This window comes from Chaetura pelagica, unplaced genomic scaffold (genome assembly GCF_000747805.2).
Source record: "Chaetura pelagica isolate M959 unplaced genomic scaffold, ChaPel_1.0 scaffold246, whole genome shotgun sequence".
Lineage (NCBI taxonomy): Eukaryota > Metazoa > Chordata > Aves > Apodiformes > Apodidae > Chaetura > Chaetura pelagica.
This window is the reverse complement of record NW_009953647.1, coordinates 679374-695321: the sequence shown is the minus strand read 5'-3', so window position 1 is coordinate 695321 and position 15948 is coordinate 679374. Positions and strand designations below refer to the sequence as shown.

The 15948-nt window shown below is 42.0% G+C and overlaps 1 protein-coding gene across 1 annotated transcript in view; it reads left to right on the top strand.

Annotated features, from left to right (window-relative positions):
- NOTCH2 (notch 2) overlaps positions 1 to 15948 on the top strand; it is a 77164-nt gene that overhangs the window by 8217 nt on the left and 52999 nt on the right. The window contains exons 3-5 of the mRNA XM_009999914.1: positions 4336 to 4595; positions 5250 to 5585; positions 11964 to 12086. Coding sequence (XP_009998216.1) covers positions 4336 to 4595; positions 5250 to 5585; positions 11964 to 12086 — 719 coding nt within the window. The remainder of the gene's footprint in view (positions 1 to 4335; positions 4596 to 5249; positions 5586 to 11963; positions 12087 to 15948) is intronic.

The following is a 15948-nucleotide window of genomic DNA, read 5'->3' as shown; positions in this document are numbered from 1 at the left end:
CATGTGCTTCCATAAAGTGCCAGAACAAACTTTATCTTCCTGTTTCTGTTTCTGAGTGTTAGATGGAAAACTGAGGAGAAACAGTGGCCTTTATTTGGAAAAGATTCAGTTTCCTGTTCTGAGCATGTCATTTGGAGCTGACACAAGCTGCTACAATTTTAAGCTGCTCTGTAGACAAGTGCCATTTTTTTTTTAGTGTTTTTTTTTCTTCTCCTGAAGAGCAGCTTGGGATGAGAGCAGCACAGGGGTGGTGGGAAGCTGGAGTTGCTGTTGGGGATAATCATATCCTCTAAAGAAGCCTGGACTTAGACCCCGCTTTTTGAGTGTTTGTCTCTATTTTTAGAGAAACAGTGCGGTGCCAAACATGAATTGGGCAAATATTTGCAGTTTTGTCTACACCAACATTTAGAACTAAATTACTAGTATTTGTGCCTAGAAATGTTGATGACAGGGGACATGGTTGAAAGTCTGGACTGTAGGTGTTTTGTTCTTTAACATTCAGAAATGATTGCACTGAATTGCTGTAGGGGAAAACTACATAACTGTGTGGCCAAGTCCTTCTCTAGGAGAAGGACAAAATGGTGGGTACAAGGACTGTATAGCTGACTTAACATCTTTCCCCAGGCGGGCACCTTCCCTATGGCATATTCTGCAAGGCTTTGTCCTTCCAAATATAAAGAGCTAAAGTTAAAAGAGCTTCTGCCGTTCCCTGCTGGAGTACTCCCTCATGTTTTTCTGATTAGCCTCAGAAGATACCAGAACAAGCCTGGTCTTGGAGCTCTCTTCAACTTCATACCAGAACATTTGTGTACAAAATGCTGGGCCATTTGTGGGAGATGGTTGCTAGTGTCATCTTAGAGCAGAGGTCTCAGCTTCCCTTTTAAATTATATTGGTAATACTCTTGGTCAGTGTTTAGGCTCCCTCCTCCCTGTTAGCTAGGGGCAACAGTGAAGTGCACCTTCCAGTATCCTTGAGTGTTGGGAGGTGGGAGAGCAGGTGTTATTTTGGTCGTTTCTTGGCCTGTGGACAAAACACGGGATGTTCCTCTAGACTTTTCATCTGGTTTTGCAGCCTTTCAATGAAAAAAGTCACTTTAGGATTTATCTTTATGTATGGTTTGGTTTATTTTGTAGTTGTTGGAGTGATGGTGGTGGTGTAGGGTCTCTTGTTTGCCTGATGAGATGCCCTAGGTGGGGTTTTGTGAAGTTATGGTTTGTTGCTCTTTCTTTCACGGTGCAGAGAACTGCAAGTGCATGGCCTGTGCTTGCTGCTGTTAGTCTGAGGAGCTTGTTGTACTGCTGACACTGAAGGCGGCCACGCTGCCAAACCCTCCTCTCATGGGTGGCAGTGAAACCAGAAGAAATCCCTGCAATGAAATTTTTTTAAGCCTTCTGGGACTGAAGTTCAATTTGACTTTACATGTTCATCAGCTGCATATAGATGTTGAGAAACATGATTTAATTGTAGTTACCCAGACGGTCTCTGAGCAGAGCTAGCCAGTGCACCGTGTGCAGGCTTGAATGCCGTGGGAGTCGAGCAGTCCTCCAACTTCTGGCACAGCTGTCTTTGCTGGGTGCCAGATTTCTATGTGATCAAGCTCCTACACAGCCGTGCTGTAGCCCGCTGGTGTTTGGACTGATTTCTCATCCGTATCAAGGAGGGAGTTGGGATGTTAGAAATCTATAGAACTAGTGTGGTTTAGGCCCAAATTTCCTGACGATTGCCTCGTGTGGGGTGGCAGGGGCTGGCAGGGGCTCACACTGAGCAATGGCCTTCAGCTGTTCTACCAAGGATGGCACAAGGGGCAGGGAGTAGTTTGCAAACGGTACGGTCTCAGGAGTTGCTTTCTGCAACTTTATTAATCCTGCCTTGCCCTGCAAAAACTCTTTCATGTCTGTTCTTGGCTCTGAAATTGAAAGCATTAAGGAATGGTGAAAGGAGCCTAATTTGGGTGTGGGGAATGGTAAATTACAATTATGCACATCTATTATATGACTTTCCTGCATCAGACATACAGCTACAGCTAGTTAATAAATTTTAACATGAGAAAAAACAGTTGTGGTCATCTAGTAATGACCCCTTGCGTAACTGGGATAATAAGCTCTCAGAATAGCTGTGTTTGAACTAGCGTGCATACTCTCTCTGAAACAGCCAATCCTGCTGTTCTTTTAAACAAGCATGAGTGATGGAGAAATTCCACTGCAACCTTAAATACGTTGTTCCAGTAGTTTCTCTCCACTGCTGAGAGACTGTCTATAAGCCTGGGTCTGAAAATGCCCTATTTCTAATTTGAATTTATCTAGCTTAAACTTTTAACTGCTCAGTGCTGTTGTCACTGTGCTTTCTAGATGGGGACTTTTTGTTAACTCTGGGTTTCTTTGTGGGTACTTGGAGCTTTTGATTAACTGTCTCCCTCACTTTTCCCTTTGATTAGTAGTCTGAGCCACCTGAGCTTTTTGTTGTGTCAAGAGTTTTCTATTAATCATTGTTGTTGTCTTCTTTGAGTTTGTTTTGGCTCTTCCCTTTTAAAAGGCAGACGCCAGAACTGATGTAATGGTCCAGTAATGGTGCCATGCAAGTATCAGGTGTAGCGTAACCTCATTTACTCCTACTTGATACTTGCTGTTTGTACAACTAAAATATCCCTGTCCAAATTGTCATGCTAGGAATTCCTGTTCAGCTGACTGTTAGAAGCCCCCAGAGCAAGTTTGCCTCCTGTTTTGGGGAGGATGCTGTACATGTGTTTTGTTTCTAGATGTATAACATCTCAGCACTTAAAACGCACTTTGCATGGTGACTGCCTTGTTAAGCAGTGTTACTGCTCTCTATCCAGAACTTGAGTTCTCTTTTACCTGTGTGTTTGAGCAGCATTAATGTTTTCCATTGTTACTCATTGATAGGAGTTTTGACTAGCTTAGGAACAGAGGCAGATCTCTGTAGTAGTATTCAGACTACAACACGGCTTCATGGCTGATCCTTGATTTTAAGCTAAGTTTTAAGGCCTCTTCACTTAGGTGGTAGCTTTTAATCATGAGGAAAAGGCAATTTATTCAGTGTCATGTTCTTGGTTTGGGTCTGGCTGGAGACTTTGTGTGTTTCCTTCTGTATCCAAAGGGAATTTTCTCCCTTTGGATTTGTCTCAGTGATTTAATAATTGCACCTATCCTGTTGTGGAACAAAGCAGTTAATGTTCACATTTGAAATTTTTGCAGTGAAATACATTGTTGTCTGTGTGTGTGTCTTGGGTTACTTACCCGTTACAGCATGCAGCTGTGCACTATAGAAAAAACAGCAAGTGGACAGTCCTGTTCTGTGTGTTAGGTGTTATTTGTATCCAGCATATACTCTTTCAGCTTTCTGCTACCTAAAAAAAGCAAATGGATCTGTGGGTAACACGAAGATGGGGTTTTGCAGAGTTTCTTCCCTGGGTCCTGTATTGCTGAAAGTTAAATGGAAAATGCATAGTACAAAGGCCAGTTAAAAGATGGATTACAGCTGACAAGTGTAGTCAGACTGTATTGACATAAGTTTAGGTTAGAGAGAAATAACTGCAATTATTCTGCGATCACAGAGCTTTGTATAAAATATTGCCCTAGCTGCAGATAGCGTGTGTGTACTCGTTTTTCTGTGGGAGACAGAGGAACGACGACCTTGTCGTTCGGGTGCTAACCAGGGGCGTGGGAGACCTGACTTCAGGGCTTGCACTGCTTGCCGAGTGCAGGCTTCAGCATGTCACAGTCCCAGATGCACTTATTAACATGAAGATAACAGAGTATTCCTGTCTCACGGGAGTGTTCTGGAGGAAAAAATCTGCTACAGATCTTCAGGCCCTCAGACACTGCATGTGTACAAGGTTTATAGACACATGGGAAGATGGAGAATGCCTCATGGTAATACCTGTTAGTGAAACGGCTTCATTTCCTTCTCAAAACAAATGCTTATTAGGGTGTGAGTAAGTGCAAGGAATGAATTGTTACTCAGCAGTTCTTTACCACTTAAGGTTTTACTGAAGTTTTGAAGGGAAGTTTGAGAAGACGTTTCTGCATTTGATGTAACTAACTCTGAATTTATGCGGCATTTATTTAGTTATTTTGCAATGAGCCATTTCACAATCAGAACTTGAGTTTCCAGTGGTCTCATTCGGGACAGTCCCAGAGGAAGGCCCTGTTATATCTATGACGTTAGCACTTTGGACTGCTAGTGTTGCCACTAGTTATGGCAAATTATGGCAAATTCCAAGACTTGCTGTGGTGATGGGACTTAATTCCTGGTATCTTCCCAGGACAGCAAGGCTTCAGGTGTATGTGCCATGAGTAATTTCTTCTCTTTTGCAGGTGTCGGGAAGGCTTTCTTGGAGATTACTGTCAGTACAGAAACCCCTGCGAAAGCAATACCTGTAAGAATGGGGGAACTTGTGAAACCACATCTTTGATAGGAAAGCCTACCTGCAAATGTGCTCCAGGGTTCACAGGAGAGGATTGTCAATACTCAGAATCTCACCTCTGCTATGTGTCCCAGCCCTGCTTGAATGGAGGAACTTGTCATCCCCACGGCCAGGAAACGTACGAGTGTGTCTGTCCTCCAGGTTACACAGGTGGGGTTCTGCCTTTGTACCTTCTGACTCCCTCCTCTGTGAATGGGATGTTCTGGGGTGGTCGTAATGCGCTTACAGATGTACTAGCTCCAGCACAGGAAATGAGAAGAAGTCTGAGTGACTTCATGACCAAAAAAAGCATAAGGGGATAAGGAGTCAAAACTTCCTACCCTTTACACGCAAGCGGAAAAACATTTAGATCTAGCGGGTTGATCCACATGGGAAAACTGTCTGCAGAAGCTACTCTGGAGTGGCTGTTGCACTTCAAGTCCAGTCTACCTTCCAGAAAAAAAATGAAGGAATTTTGGCCAGCATAATCTTCTATGGGAAAACTATAATTGGGTGCCTGAGGGGAAGCATGGAAGCTCACTTCTTCCATGTTCTATTCAAGAATGAAAGAGGAGTTACTGTCAATGTGTAGCATGATTTAAGATCATGGGTTATTTTTATAAATCACAACATTCTCTATTACTTTGTACTGTAACCAGCAAATTGATTTTAATTCCAAATATAATACCATAAAATGCAAGCATAAATTTTCCTGTCATAATTTTAAGATTTAGCACACCAATCATTTTGTGGTAGCATGGAGGGAAGAGTATTTTCCTTAGAGATAACTTGTTATTAATGGAGTGCTCTGCCTTGCTCCTACAGGAAAGGATTGCCAGTGGATCGATGCCTGTACGTCTCAGCCTTGTGCCAATGGAAGTACCTGTACTGTATCTGGAAATAAGTTCTCCTGCCTCTGTCTGTCTGGCTACACTGGCCAGAAGTGCGAGATAGATGTGAATGAATGTGCCACACCAGGCCTCTGTCAGCATGGTGGGACCTGTGTCAATTTGCCCGGCTCATACCGGTGCCAGTGCAAGCCAGGCTATACAGGGCATCGCTGCGAGAGCCTCTACGTGCCATGCTCCCCTTCACCCTGTATGAATGGAGGAACTTGTCACCAAACAAGTGACTTCACCTTTGAGTGCAACTGTCTGCCAGGTAAATGATGCTGCTTCAAAGCGCTTGGTTTTGTAGTCTTATCGCTGCATTCCTGTCTCTGTTCTTCTGACAACTCCTCTTGGAGTTTCTGTGTGATGTTAGGGAAATGTAAAGCTGAAGGGAGAAATCTCAACAAAGCAGAAAGCTCTGCTGGGATGTTAATTTCTGAGAGTCAGGATTTCATAATGTGGAAGGGAAGAAAGAAGAAGGCTAGAAATTACACACTTGTTTGGAAACCAAGTAGAGGCAGATAATCAAATAGGTGAGACCAGGTAGGTTTAAGGAGATTAGAGTGATATCTTCTAATGGCCTGTTTAGAATGCCAAATTCCATGAGCATAAACCCCTATAAATACATGGTTTTGTGTCATTAAAGGCCACAGTGTTTAAATGAAGGTGAACATTTATCATTTCCCTTGTCAGTCTTCACTGTTAAAACATAGTACTATTCCCTTTTTCTCCTCCAATTCCTGCAAATCTTACAAGATATCATTTCCAACTCACCACACCCTGTTTGCCCTGTGATGCCTCCAGATAAATTATGCTTGCTTGTTTTCTGATGCTGTTAGCTGCCCTGAGTTCATCCACAGCAAGGATGATGTACTTATTCAGGGTCATGGGCTGTAGTGGTTTTGTGTGTCAAGCTGGGCTCCAGTCACCAAGGCACCTCTCTCTAAAAATGACCATATGTCACCTGGTTGGGACCCTGGTGGTCTCATCCTGCCCTGCTCCTCCTGATCCGTTTGTCTTTGTATATCAGGTTTTTTTTAGGCTGATATGTTTTTACTGAGTAATTCAGTCCATGGGAAACTGATTGTTTGGAAACACTTTTGACTAGACTTCCTACTTAAGTGTATTGCAGTTTGGCACATGAACACTTGGTGTGTGGTAATCTAGAAAAGTAAACTCTCTTCCCTTAAGCATTTCTCTGTTATTATTTATGTGGAAGAGGGTATGTGCCATATACTGTTTAGGATGAATGTAAAGTGACTGTGTTCTCATGAGGATCATCTGGAGTCATAGATCTGTGTGGAAAGAGCATTTAGAACTTGACTTGTGAAGGATACTCTCTTTTTGGAGACCTTTGTCTTGAAGTGTTGGTTCCAATGAGCTTAAATGTACATTGCCAAACTTAGCTAGTGCCTGCACAGTAACCTCCTGGGTTGTCTGAGCAAGCATGTGACTTGGAAGAATTAGGAAAGTTAATCTTAAAATAGAAGGATGTATCATTTATTTTTGTGTGAAAGCAAGCATTTCTAGATATGCTTGAAGAAACAGTGCTTGTGCAGTATACAGGGTCCTTGAAAATGCCATATCTTAACGAACAGTTGCTCTCAGGGAATTTATTGCTTTTTTGCTGTGCATCTTTTAAAAAGGAAACTGTAAACCAAGTAGTTCTGGGTTAACAGGCTTAGTCTGACATTCAGAATTTTCTTAGGCCTGTTTAGAGAGTTTAAGATCTCATGCAGGAGCATTGTGGTGGGAGGAAGAGGAGAGGAAGATAAAGTTTGAAGGACTTGATCCTGTGAAGCTGATAAGACAGTTTGCTTTCATGACTCTCTTACAGGGGCACAAGACTGGGTAGGAGCACATTTTCCCTTAGACAAGTGTGTGGGCTGTCTAAACTATGGTCAGGAAATGAAAATATGATTACTATAGTAACAGTTACACACCCACACTGCTCACACACGTTTTGGATTATTTGCTGCTTTTTTGGACTTGTTACACAATGTATATGGTGGGGGTGAGTTAATACAGCTTTGAGAGCCTTCACTTCTTTATTTCCTGTATTTGTTTAAGTTGGCCATGTTGTTTTTCTAGCTTTCTGTTATTTTAAAACTAGTCATTTGAAAAACAGCAAAAAAAGAGGTCAGAGAGGCCAAAATGCTTGCATTAAACTCTTTGATAAAGGCAAGGCACCCAGCCATTTCTTCTCCCTTACAGTCAAGTATGCAGCAACACATTTCTGAAATGCTGCAAAAGGTTCTCTCTGGGAAGGAGAGGTCAACAGAGTGAAGAGAAGTGGTGGTCTGTTACACCCAGGGAAGATGTGAACAAGGCCTGGTCATCTGGAAGAGAGTGCCAAGAATATGGACTTGAAATTCCTCTTCAGACGCCTTCTCTTGAGTTGGAGCAATGCCGATGATATTGTGACTATAAATGGAATTGCTCTGGCCCTTCCTTCTGAACTGCCTTAGGATGTTACCATAGCTCAGTGCTATGGGTGTAGAGGCAGGAGACAATTACCTCTTGAACTGCTGGAATAGTTTTTTACATGATTTTGCCTCTTGTGACCTGTGAAACTGCTTTGAAGAAACTGATTGTGCCCAAGCAGCAATTTAAACATAATTAGGTCAATACTGGACTGGCCCCACAGTCTGTTCTTGTTTCCTGTAAATGTTTTCATCTTTGCTTTTCAGTGAATTTTGTGAGTTGTAAATATAGGTATATGAGAATGAGAGCTTGAAAACATGGAGAAATTCTACAAACCAGAGATAACATCATAGTAGCTTTTTCTACAGTAGTGTGAGTACTATTTATCCACAGTGTAGTCAAGCTGCTATTTTAAATTCTCAGGTTCCCATTTTATTTGTGGATTTACACAAACAAATCCTACATTAGTTAATTCATGAAGTCGTGTATTAGAAGAGGTCAGCGTTTGGTGGCAAATGTTAAGTGAAGAGTTATATGTACTGTCAGTGTTACATCTGTATGAAAGGTAACTTCTATCTACCTAGTGTAATATCTTTTCCTCTGGGCTTTGATTTAGATAAGGTTGTAGACAAGTGAGCATGTTAGGTCAATCATAACAGATAGCTGTTTTTTTTTTTTACTACAACTACTTTGAAAGACGTTTAACCTGAAGCGTTAGGAACTCCTTTAAATATAAGAATGAGCTCGTAGTTATAAATATTTGACAAAAAAGGAGCTCATTTGGCAACTAACCTTTAATGGAATGTTAAACAAGTCAATAGAGGAAGTTCTTAGCTGGGAAAGTGATTATTCATTGTTATCCATCAAAATAATTACCCATTAACTAAGATAAGGACCCTAGGGAATTCCAAGGGCTTGTTCAGGAAACCATCTGTCAGGCTGGAGCAGGCTGTTTATGAGAGCTGGAACACTTCCTGGGAAGAGGAAGTAACCTCACGCCAGTTCCTAGCGGGGAGCATCATCCACCGGCTCTGACAAACGCTGCATTCCCGCCGGTGGGGAGACTCTGCTTGCTGGGATGTAGAGATGAGCTGCTTCCCATGGGATAGGAGGTTCTGCATGGTGGCAGGCTTGGGGAACCTTGTGTGTGTGGCTCTCCGTTCTGGTAGAGCTGGCTCTCTTCATGTAGAGTGTCCCTTCTCACCTCTGTGTCAAGAAGCTGAGCTGTTGGAGTTGCATGTAGGCAACTGCTGCTGGGCACCTGACACCCAGAAACTTCTGTGCTAAAATGATGCAGGTCAGTTTTAGCACTCTGTGTCCAGATCCATAATTTCATGTCATCAGGCCCTAAATCTGGTATCATTTCCCACCTCCATGCGTACTTGGTTCTGCAGAAGGTCTCTGAGGTGACACTTGTAGGTTGAAAAGAGGCAAAGGGTTAAGTGTTGTAGGGAACTGGATATAGTGCTCTGGAATGGGCTGGAGATTTCAAATGATATAAGAGGAAAGTTATCTACTTGTATCCCTTTGTGTACTAGAGGAGGAACAACATGCTGTTAGCAGTGGGAACACTTTCCCCCTTGAGGCTTTCATTCCTTAGTTTGCTGTGCTCAGTGATAGGGAGCAAAAGTCAGGATATATATTGCAAAGTATTCTTTTGGAGGGAGAAAGAAAAGGACAACATGCGAGTCCCAGCACGGGGTGGGGAGGGACAGGAAGCAGTGTCAGGTGTCCAAATACATCAAAACACTGAACTCTCTGGCTTTCTGGAAGAGAGTCAGGTTATTTAAGTGCAAAATCAGATCCTGGGACCCAGCTTAATAAAAGCTCACATGTCTTAGAGCAACTTCATGCTTGTTGTCCTCAAACATAAGTGTGTTGGTCCAAGCAACCAGGACTGTGAAGGACCAGGTTTACGGATGAAAGCTAAACTTCACTGGGACAGTTTTACTTACAAATGAAGCAGATTGCAATATTGTGGTGTAAGCTCAACTTGAAGGGAACAAAAAAATCATGCCTTTACAGCTTTTAGATGTTCTGAAACTAGGCCAAAGTTGTTCTTCAGAGTAAGACAAATTTAAAGGGAATTTGGGAGCTGGGAAGTTACCAAAAAGGAAACTTGTGTTTTCTTCAGCTGTGCACTCAAAATAGTTTCATCTTCACCATTTCAACCCTTCCCAGTTCCCTTTCCCTTGGAAATGTATTTTGACTGAGCACACTTGGCAGTGTGCCATTTCTCTTGAACCTTTTACTATATCACTTTTTTTTTTTGTAAGCTCTTATTTGTTTCTATTCTACTCTCACTAGTATCCTACACCTTTTCATGTGGGCTTTTGCATGAGATGCCTGAGGATCAGCTCTTGGACGGTAACACAGCTGATTAAAATGTGACTATGTACAAGGGCTTGGTGAGCTTTTAGTATTGGGGTGATTTCCATGCTTTTAAATTATTATTTAAAATCATTGGGCCACTTTCAACTGCTGTGCAGTATACTGAGACGTTTTAAAATAAATGCCTGCTGCCAGGAGTTTATTTACTAGAAGGCAGGGTAGGTATTCCAGCTGAAAGGGCAAGAGCTTAAACCTTTTGAGTTTGTGGTTCTGGGTGCATTTTTCCATGCTGGCATGAATGCTATCTGTGGTCAGTGGGATGATTCTCCTTAAGCTGAAAAACAAGCTGATAGGACATCCCTGTCATGCATGGTAGCTTTATACAGTTAAATATAGTGTTCTGATACTCGTATGCCTTGATACTTGTTCCTCAGCACCTTTTGCTAGGATGGCACTGCTGTGATGAATTGGGATTGAGACTAACCATGGTATATCTCCTCTTCTTTTTAACCTTCCCTACTGCCATGACATTTGCAGGATTTTGGGTGAAGATGAGACGGGCTTTGAAGAGAGAGGGTAATAATGCAGGCCTTCTTTCTTTCTTTTTTTTTTAATATCAAGTCTCTTACCCTGCTGATGAATGCTAATGCATTTGATACAGCTTAGGGAAAGCACTCAATTTCTGACTCTTACCTGTAGTGTCTGAGAAGTTCAAGAGATAGGAATGCATATGGACCATCTCAAATCTCTGGAGAGTAGGGGTAGTCTGGACAAGCTGCTTCAGAGCTTTGCAGACTGTCTCTTCTGCCACACAGCACGATCTGTGTTGGACCAGATGTTGCTTACAGGGCCTCTGTGACTTGACACAGATGTTATGGAAGTGTCTGGAACAGGGCATCAAAAGTAGAGGGGTTAAAGCATAGTTTTGGATGAGAGAACTGTGTTGTGTTAGTATTACATTCCAAAGCAGTGAAGAGACAGAGCTGGTGGTTTAAATTAATGCATGTGTTCTGGAATAATTTACTTCATCCACATTATCATGCATCCACTTGTGCTTTGATAAGTAGTGCTCTCTCACCCAACATAAATGGCAGGTTTATTTAATGAAGCATGAAATAAATCAGCAGGGTGGTAAATTAAGGGGAAGATGGATTATTGATAACTTTGTTCCCAAATATCCCCACTTCTCCTAATTTAAAAGAGAGGAAAATCTAGCAAGGGTATTTTGCCAGCGTGGCTACATTCATGAGGGCCTTGGACTTCTTTCATTGGGGAAGGTGTCTGGTTTCTTTTGCTTTTCAGTGAGGGCTTAGAGTGTAAGCATCGCTTGGGAGGTGGCTGATTTGTTGATTGACTGACTTGTCTAACAGTGAAGAAGGCCAAATCAGGAATTTGGAAGCTCATTTTCAAAGCACCGAAGGTCTTTCTTTGACGTAGCCAAGGCATATGAACTACGTTGAGGTATTAATGAAGTGAACACCAGGCACTTTTTTTTGCCATGGGAAAAACTTGTCCTGCTCTAACTGCTGCTTTGTGGGCAGTGCGGGGTTTACCTCATAGTAAACTTAATCTTTTGGCCTTTACTTCGTTTACTTTGAATGACAGTGCTCATAAGTCACTTACAGAAAAAATACCCTTGTCTTTCTGGTGGTGAAAACTTATATGGCCATCTATGTACAGTGGTAGTGTTCTAACCCTGTAATCTGACCTGTGTGCTATCAGCAGAGGCATTCAGTGAAGTCTCTGGTCAGTGTGCTACGCTGTGGTTCATCAGGATTAGGTTAACAGGGCAAGGGTTTAAGAAGAAAAGAAGTGAGGAAGCTGCATGAAGGGTGAATTCTCTTCATAGGAGGCTGGAAGCCTATTTCACTGTGCTGTATTTCTGCTTTTCCAGGTTTCGAAGGCAGCGTCTGTGGACACAACGTTGACGACTGCCCAAATCACAACTGCCAGAATGGGGGGATATGTGTGGATGGGGTGAACACCTACAATTGTCGCTGCCCACCACAATGGACAGGTATGTACCTGTATGGACAGGAAAATACTCCTGGATGGGCTGGGCATACTTAACAGGAATTAAATGCAGGGCTTCTGGCCTTCACCCAGTGTGCAGCTGGAGTTGTATGCGGCTGAATACAGCTCACATCTGTGACTTGTTCTGCAGTCTGGGGGAGAAATGTCAGTGGAACCCTTAAAAGAAAATTGTTTGCTTCAAAGCCACCACAATGGAGGGCAATTTCCCATTGCACCAGGCATTATTACAGGCTTATGTGCAGATGGGTTTGACGGGGACCATGATTCTTGAGCCGTGATGCAGCACGACTGTCGGAGTTGCACTTCTGCTTGTGTGGATGACTTTGTAAGAGGGTATGTGCTTTACAAAAGCACAAAACATGGCTTTGCTGTTAGGGGTGCATGCCATTAACGGTGCTTTGCTGGTACGTCTTGGGGGTGTTTTTAGCCTGAGAGAACAAACCCCATGTAGATAATAGTGATGCTGGTGAAGAACAGGGCAAATCTGAAAGAAGAGGTGGGAGAAAGGAACAGAAGAGAGGAAGCATATGAGTGGGAAGCTTATGTTTTTGCTGCTATTATTTTCTTTGTGTGTGACTGATTTTTATCTGGAGCTCTCTGACTAGCAAAGCTACTTTTGCTTCACAAATGAATCTGCTTGAGTCTGTAGGGGAAATAAGTGTGAGTTTTGAGAAAGTGTTATGCATGACGTAAGGAAGCAGCTTACAGGAAATTCAGTGTCATCTGTAGTCACAAAATGTCTCCATACCTCAAAAATAAACAAATACCTACGGTTTGGGGGGGTACTTTTTTTTTTTTGAGTCATACTAGTCATTCTTAGCTGGCACACATTTTCAGCTGAGTATAGTTTTGCCCTTCTTTCAAAAGCATAGGTAAAAAAACAGCCCTACAACTGGAAAACTGAGGTATAGACTCAGTTTACATTTTTCTTTTGATAAATGAGATTAGGGTACTTGTTTTGGAGCTGAGGTTGAACTAACTCCCTAGGTTCTGATGAACCTTTAGTGCATTTTTCTCTGTATCTGGAAAATGCTATGTTTCAAACCAGAACTTCTGTAGTAATTGGTAGTTCAGACAAATGCACTGTGAGAAGTTTGACTACTAGAGAACAGAGGTTTCATACTGTTCTAGCTTTTTTCCTCAGAGAGCATAATTCTCATTATAAAGAAGTTGTCATTAACTGCAAATGAGGCTGCCAGTTAAGCACCCTCATTAACTTAAAATAGTTATATATTTTAAAATGAAGTTAGAGTCACATAAGAGTGAAATGCAGCACTGTTTGCATAGCTTTTTGAAAGTAGGTGTAAAAAGGAGAAAATGGGTCCTCCTGTTAATGAGCACGTACACGTACACTTCCATACTGCTTCTGTATGTCCTCCAAGTCTGCAGAAATAAAACCTGCAAAGGAAAGCATGAAGGGAGCTTGGGTGTGGAACCAACAACACTTCAGTGACTCCTAAAACCTTGCTCCACATTGCTGAAATTATAAACCTCGTTATGGCTTCTAGCATCTGTCAGTCATAAATTAATCTCAGGCTTATTCCTGAAGCACAGAAGATATGATGGATTGAGTGTGTACAGTGTGAGTGTATAATCTACAAGGGATTATTTTGTTTAGTAGAGTCATTGTAAACTTAGCTTGGCTTACGGGATTTGGATGGATGGCTGCTGTCAACTAGGGATGACTTCTGCAACTTGCCTGGAAGAGACTTTGGTGGAAATAGGCTGTGATTCTGTTTGGTTTTGTGGTAGATTGTCTTTCTGATTAACCACTGAAATTCTTTGCAATGCAGTTGTGGTGGTTCCCTCTCAGAACCTCTTGCAGGCTCTGACTAGCATTGGGAATAATCATTAGACTTGTGTTATGACCTAACCCTGTGCCATCTTCTTTCTGTGTGAAGTCTCCCCTAAATAGCTTGTGTGTATGAAGGATGCTTCCCTTCCTGAAACCCTAGAAAGAGAGAGGAACTCCCAAAGCCTTATGTTCCCATGGCTTTCTAAAACAATTTAATGGAATAGGATTTCTGAGAATTTCCTTTGTTTATGATGAAGTTGGCTTATTAGCACAGTGTGTTTTTAGGTGATGGCTTTTTAAGGCCACTTTCTACACTTCAAGAATCAGGTCAGTTTGGAACTAACATTGGTCTCACTGCTTAGGAAAGGGCAGCCTGGCTGTCTGAACAATGAACGTTAGAGCCTTTGGGGAACTGATCTCTGGTGTCTGAAATGAACAGTGACAGTTTTGGTGTTGAAACTGAACCATGAGTGACTTCAGAAGTAGCTATGCATGCTCGTATTGGCATATGTTTGACACCTGTTGGGCAGTAGCTCTATGCCTCCACAGGATACCTTAGTGGTAGCTGTTCCACTGCAGTGTAGGCACTGATCTGAGTGTCTCTGGAGGCTGAAGGCTCGTGTTGGCAATGGAGGGCTGTGTTTGGATCTTTCTCCAGGTTGCTTTGCTTGCAAGTCTACACAGTGAAAAGCTCTTGACAAGCTGGCCTTCAAAAATCCATTTATTGTATCTGTAATGTTACTTTTGCCCCATAAAGATGTGTGCAAGTCATGTGCTGTGGTGCCCCTAAGTCCTGTCTAGCTCCACAGTGAACAAAGCCATGTGGCATGAGTGGACAAATGTCTTGCAAGTCACCTAAATGCCCCTTGTTCTAATGTGGTCCTGTAGCTCAGCCCAGCAGTGACCCTGCCCTGTTCAATCATCTCAGTAGCATTTTCTTAAAAGAAGGTTGTTTCTCTGAATGGACTTCCTTTTCTGCATTTTCAGTTAGAGACCAAGAAGGTTCAGGATATCAGTACATGTCCAGCTTGGAGACAGGAGGTGTGATGCTGAGGCAAGGTGCAAAGTGAGGAGGCTAGATTGAGGACTGCTATGATAGTTTGGAGAGAGACATGATTTTTTTATTTTCAAGATTAAACTGCAGCCAATGCTGACAGGAGTAATTACAATTTTTAAAAGAAACAGTTACTTGTCTATAAGGAAATGTTGTTTAAGTGCAGGTCCATCCTTTGCACAGACATGGTTTATAACATTGTAAATGATCTCCAAGGCAAGTGAAGAGGGGGAGAGCTGAGCAAACATCTCTTTTGGAGTCTGTCATGATAAATGCTTATAGCCCAGCAGGGTGGAACTGTGAGAGTGAACACTTCAGGAAATCAAAAGCTTCTAATGAGACCTTGAGGTTAGAGGACATTGTGTGCTGCTATAAAAACAATCACATGATACTGTGTGGAATTAAAAAAGACACAAATCTGCGTGTTTTTAAGTAGATGTCAGCCAAAACCAAAAGGTTGTTAAATTTTCTAAAACTAAAGAGTGTAGATGTGCTGTCTTCATAACAGTTCTTCTGCAGTCTTTTCTTTCAGATACTTATTTGTCAAGTAGTCTGGGGAGTTGCTTGCAGTTTTAATCTTTATTTAATCTTCTTGCTATGGATGATGATCTAATGCCTTCATTAATACAGTTTGTGCTTCATGGCACAGAGAAATAAATTCCTTCCCTGGCTGGAAAAATCAAGAAGCTGCACTGCATGTGATGAATAGTTTTGTGTAAAGTAATATTGAAAGCATCCTTTACTGAAACAAAATCTGTCCTGATTCCTTTTGGTAACCATCTGCCTCTTGTAATTCACTGACAGGTGGTAGGCTGGACTATGTAACTATGCATTTTATTTTTTGTATTTTTTTCTGTTTGCTACTAGAATTTAGGCTTTGAGAGACTGTTTGTTTTCAGGCTGATTTCCTACTCTTCAAACAGAGGTTACTGCTCCTTTTTTTGTTGAAGTGTGTGCGTTCTCTTTCTCGTTTTGCTTTTTTCCGGAAAGATGGAA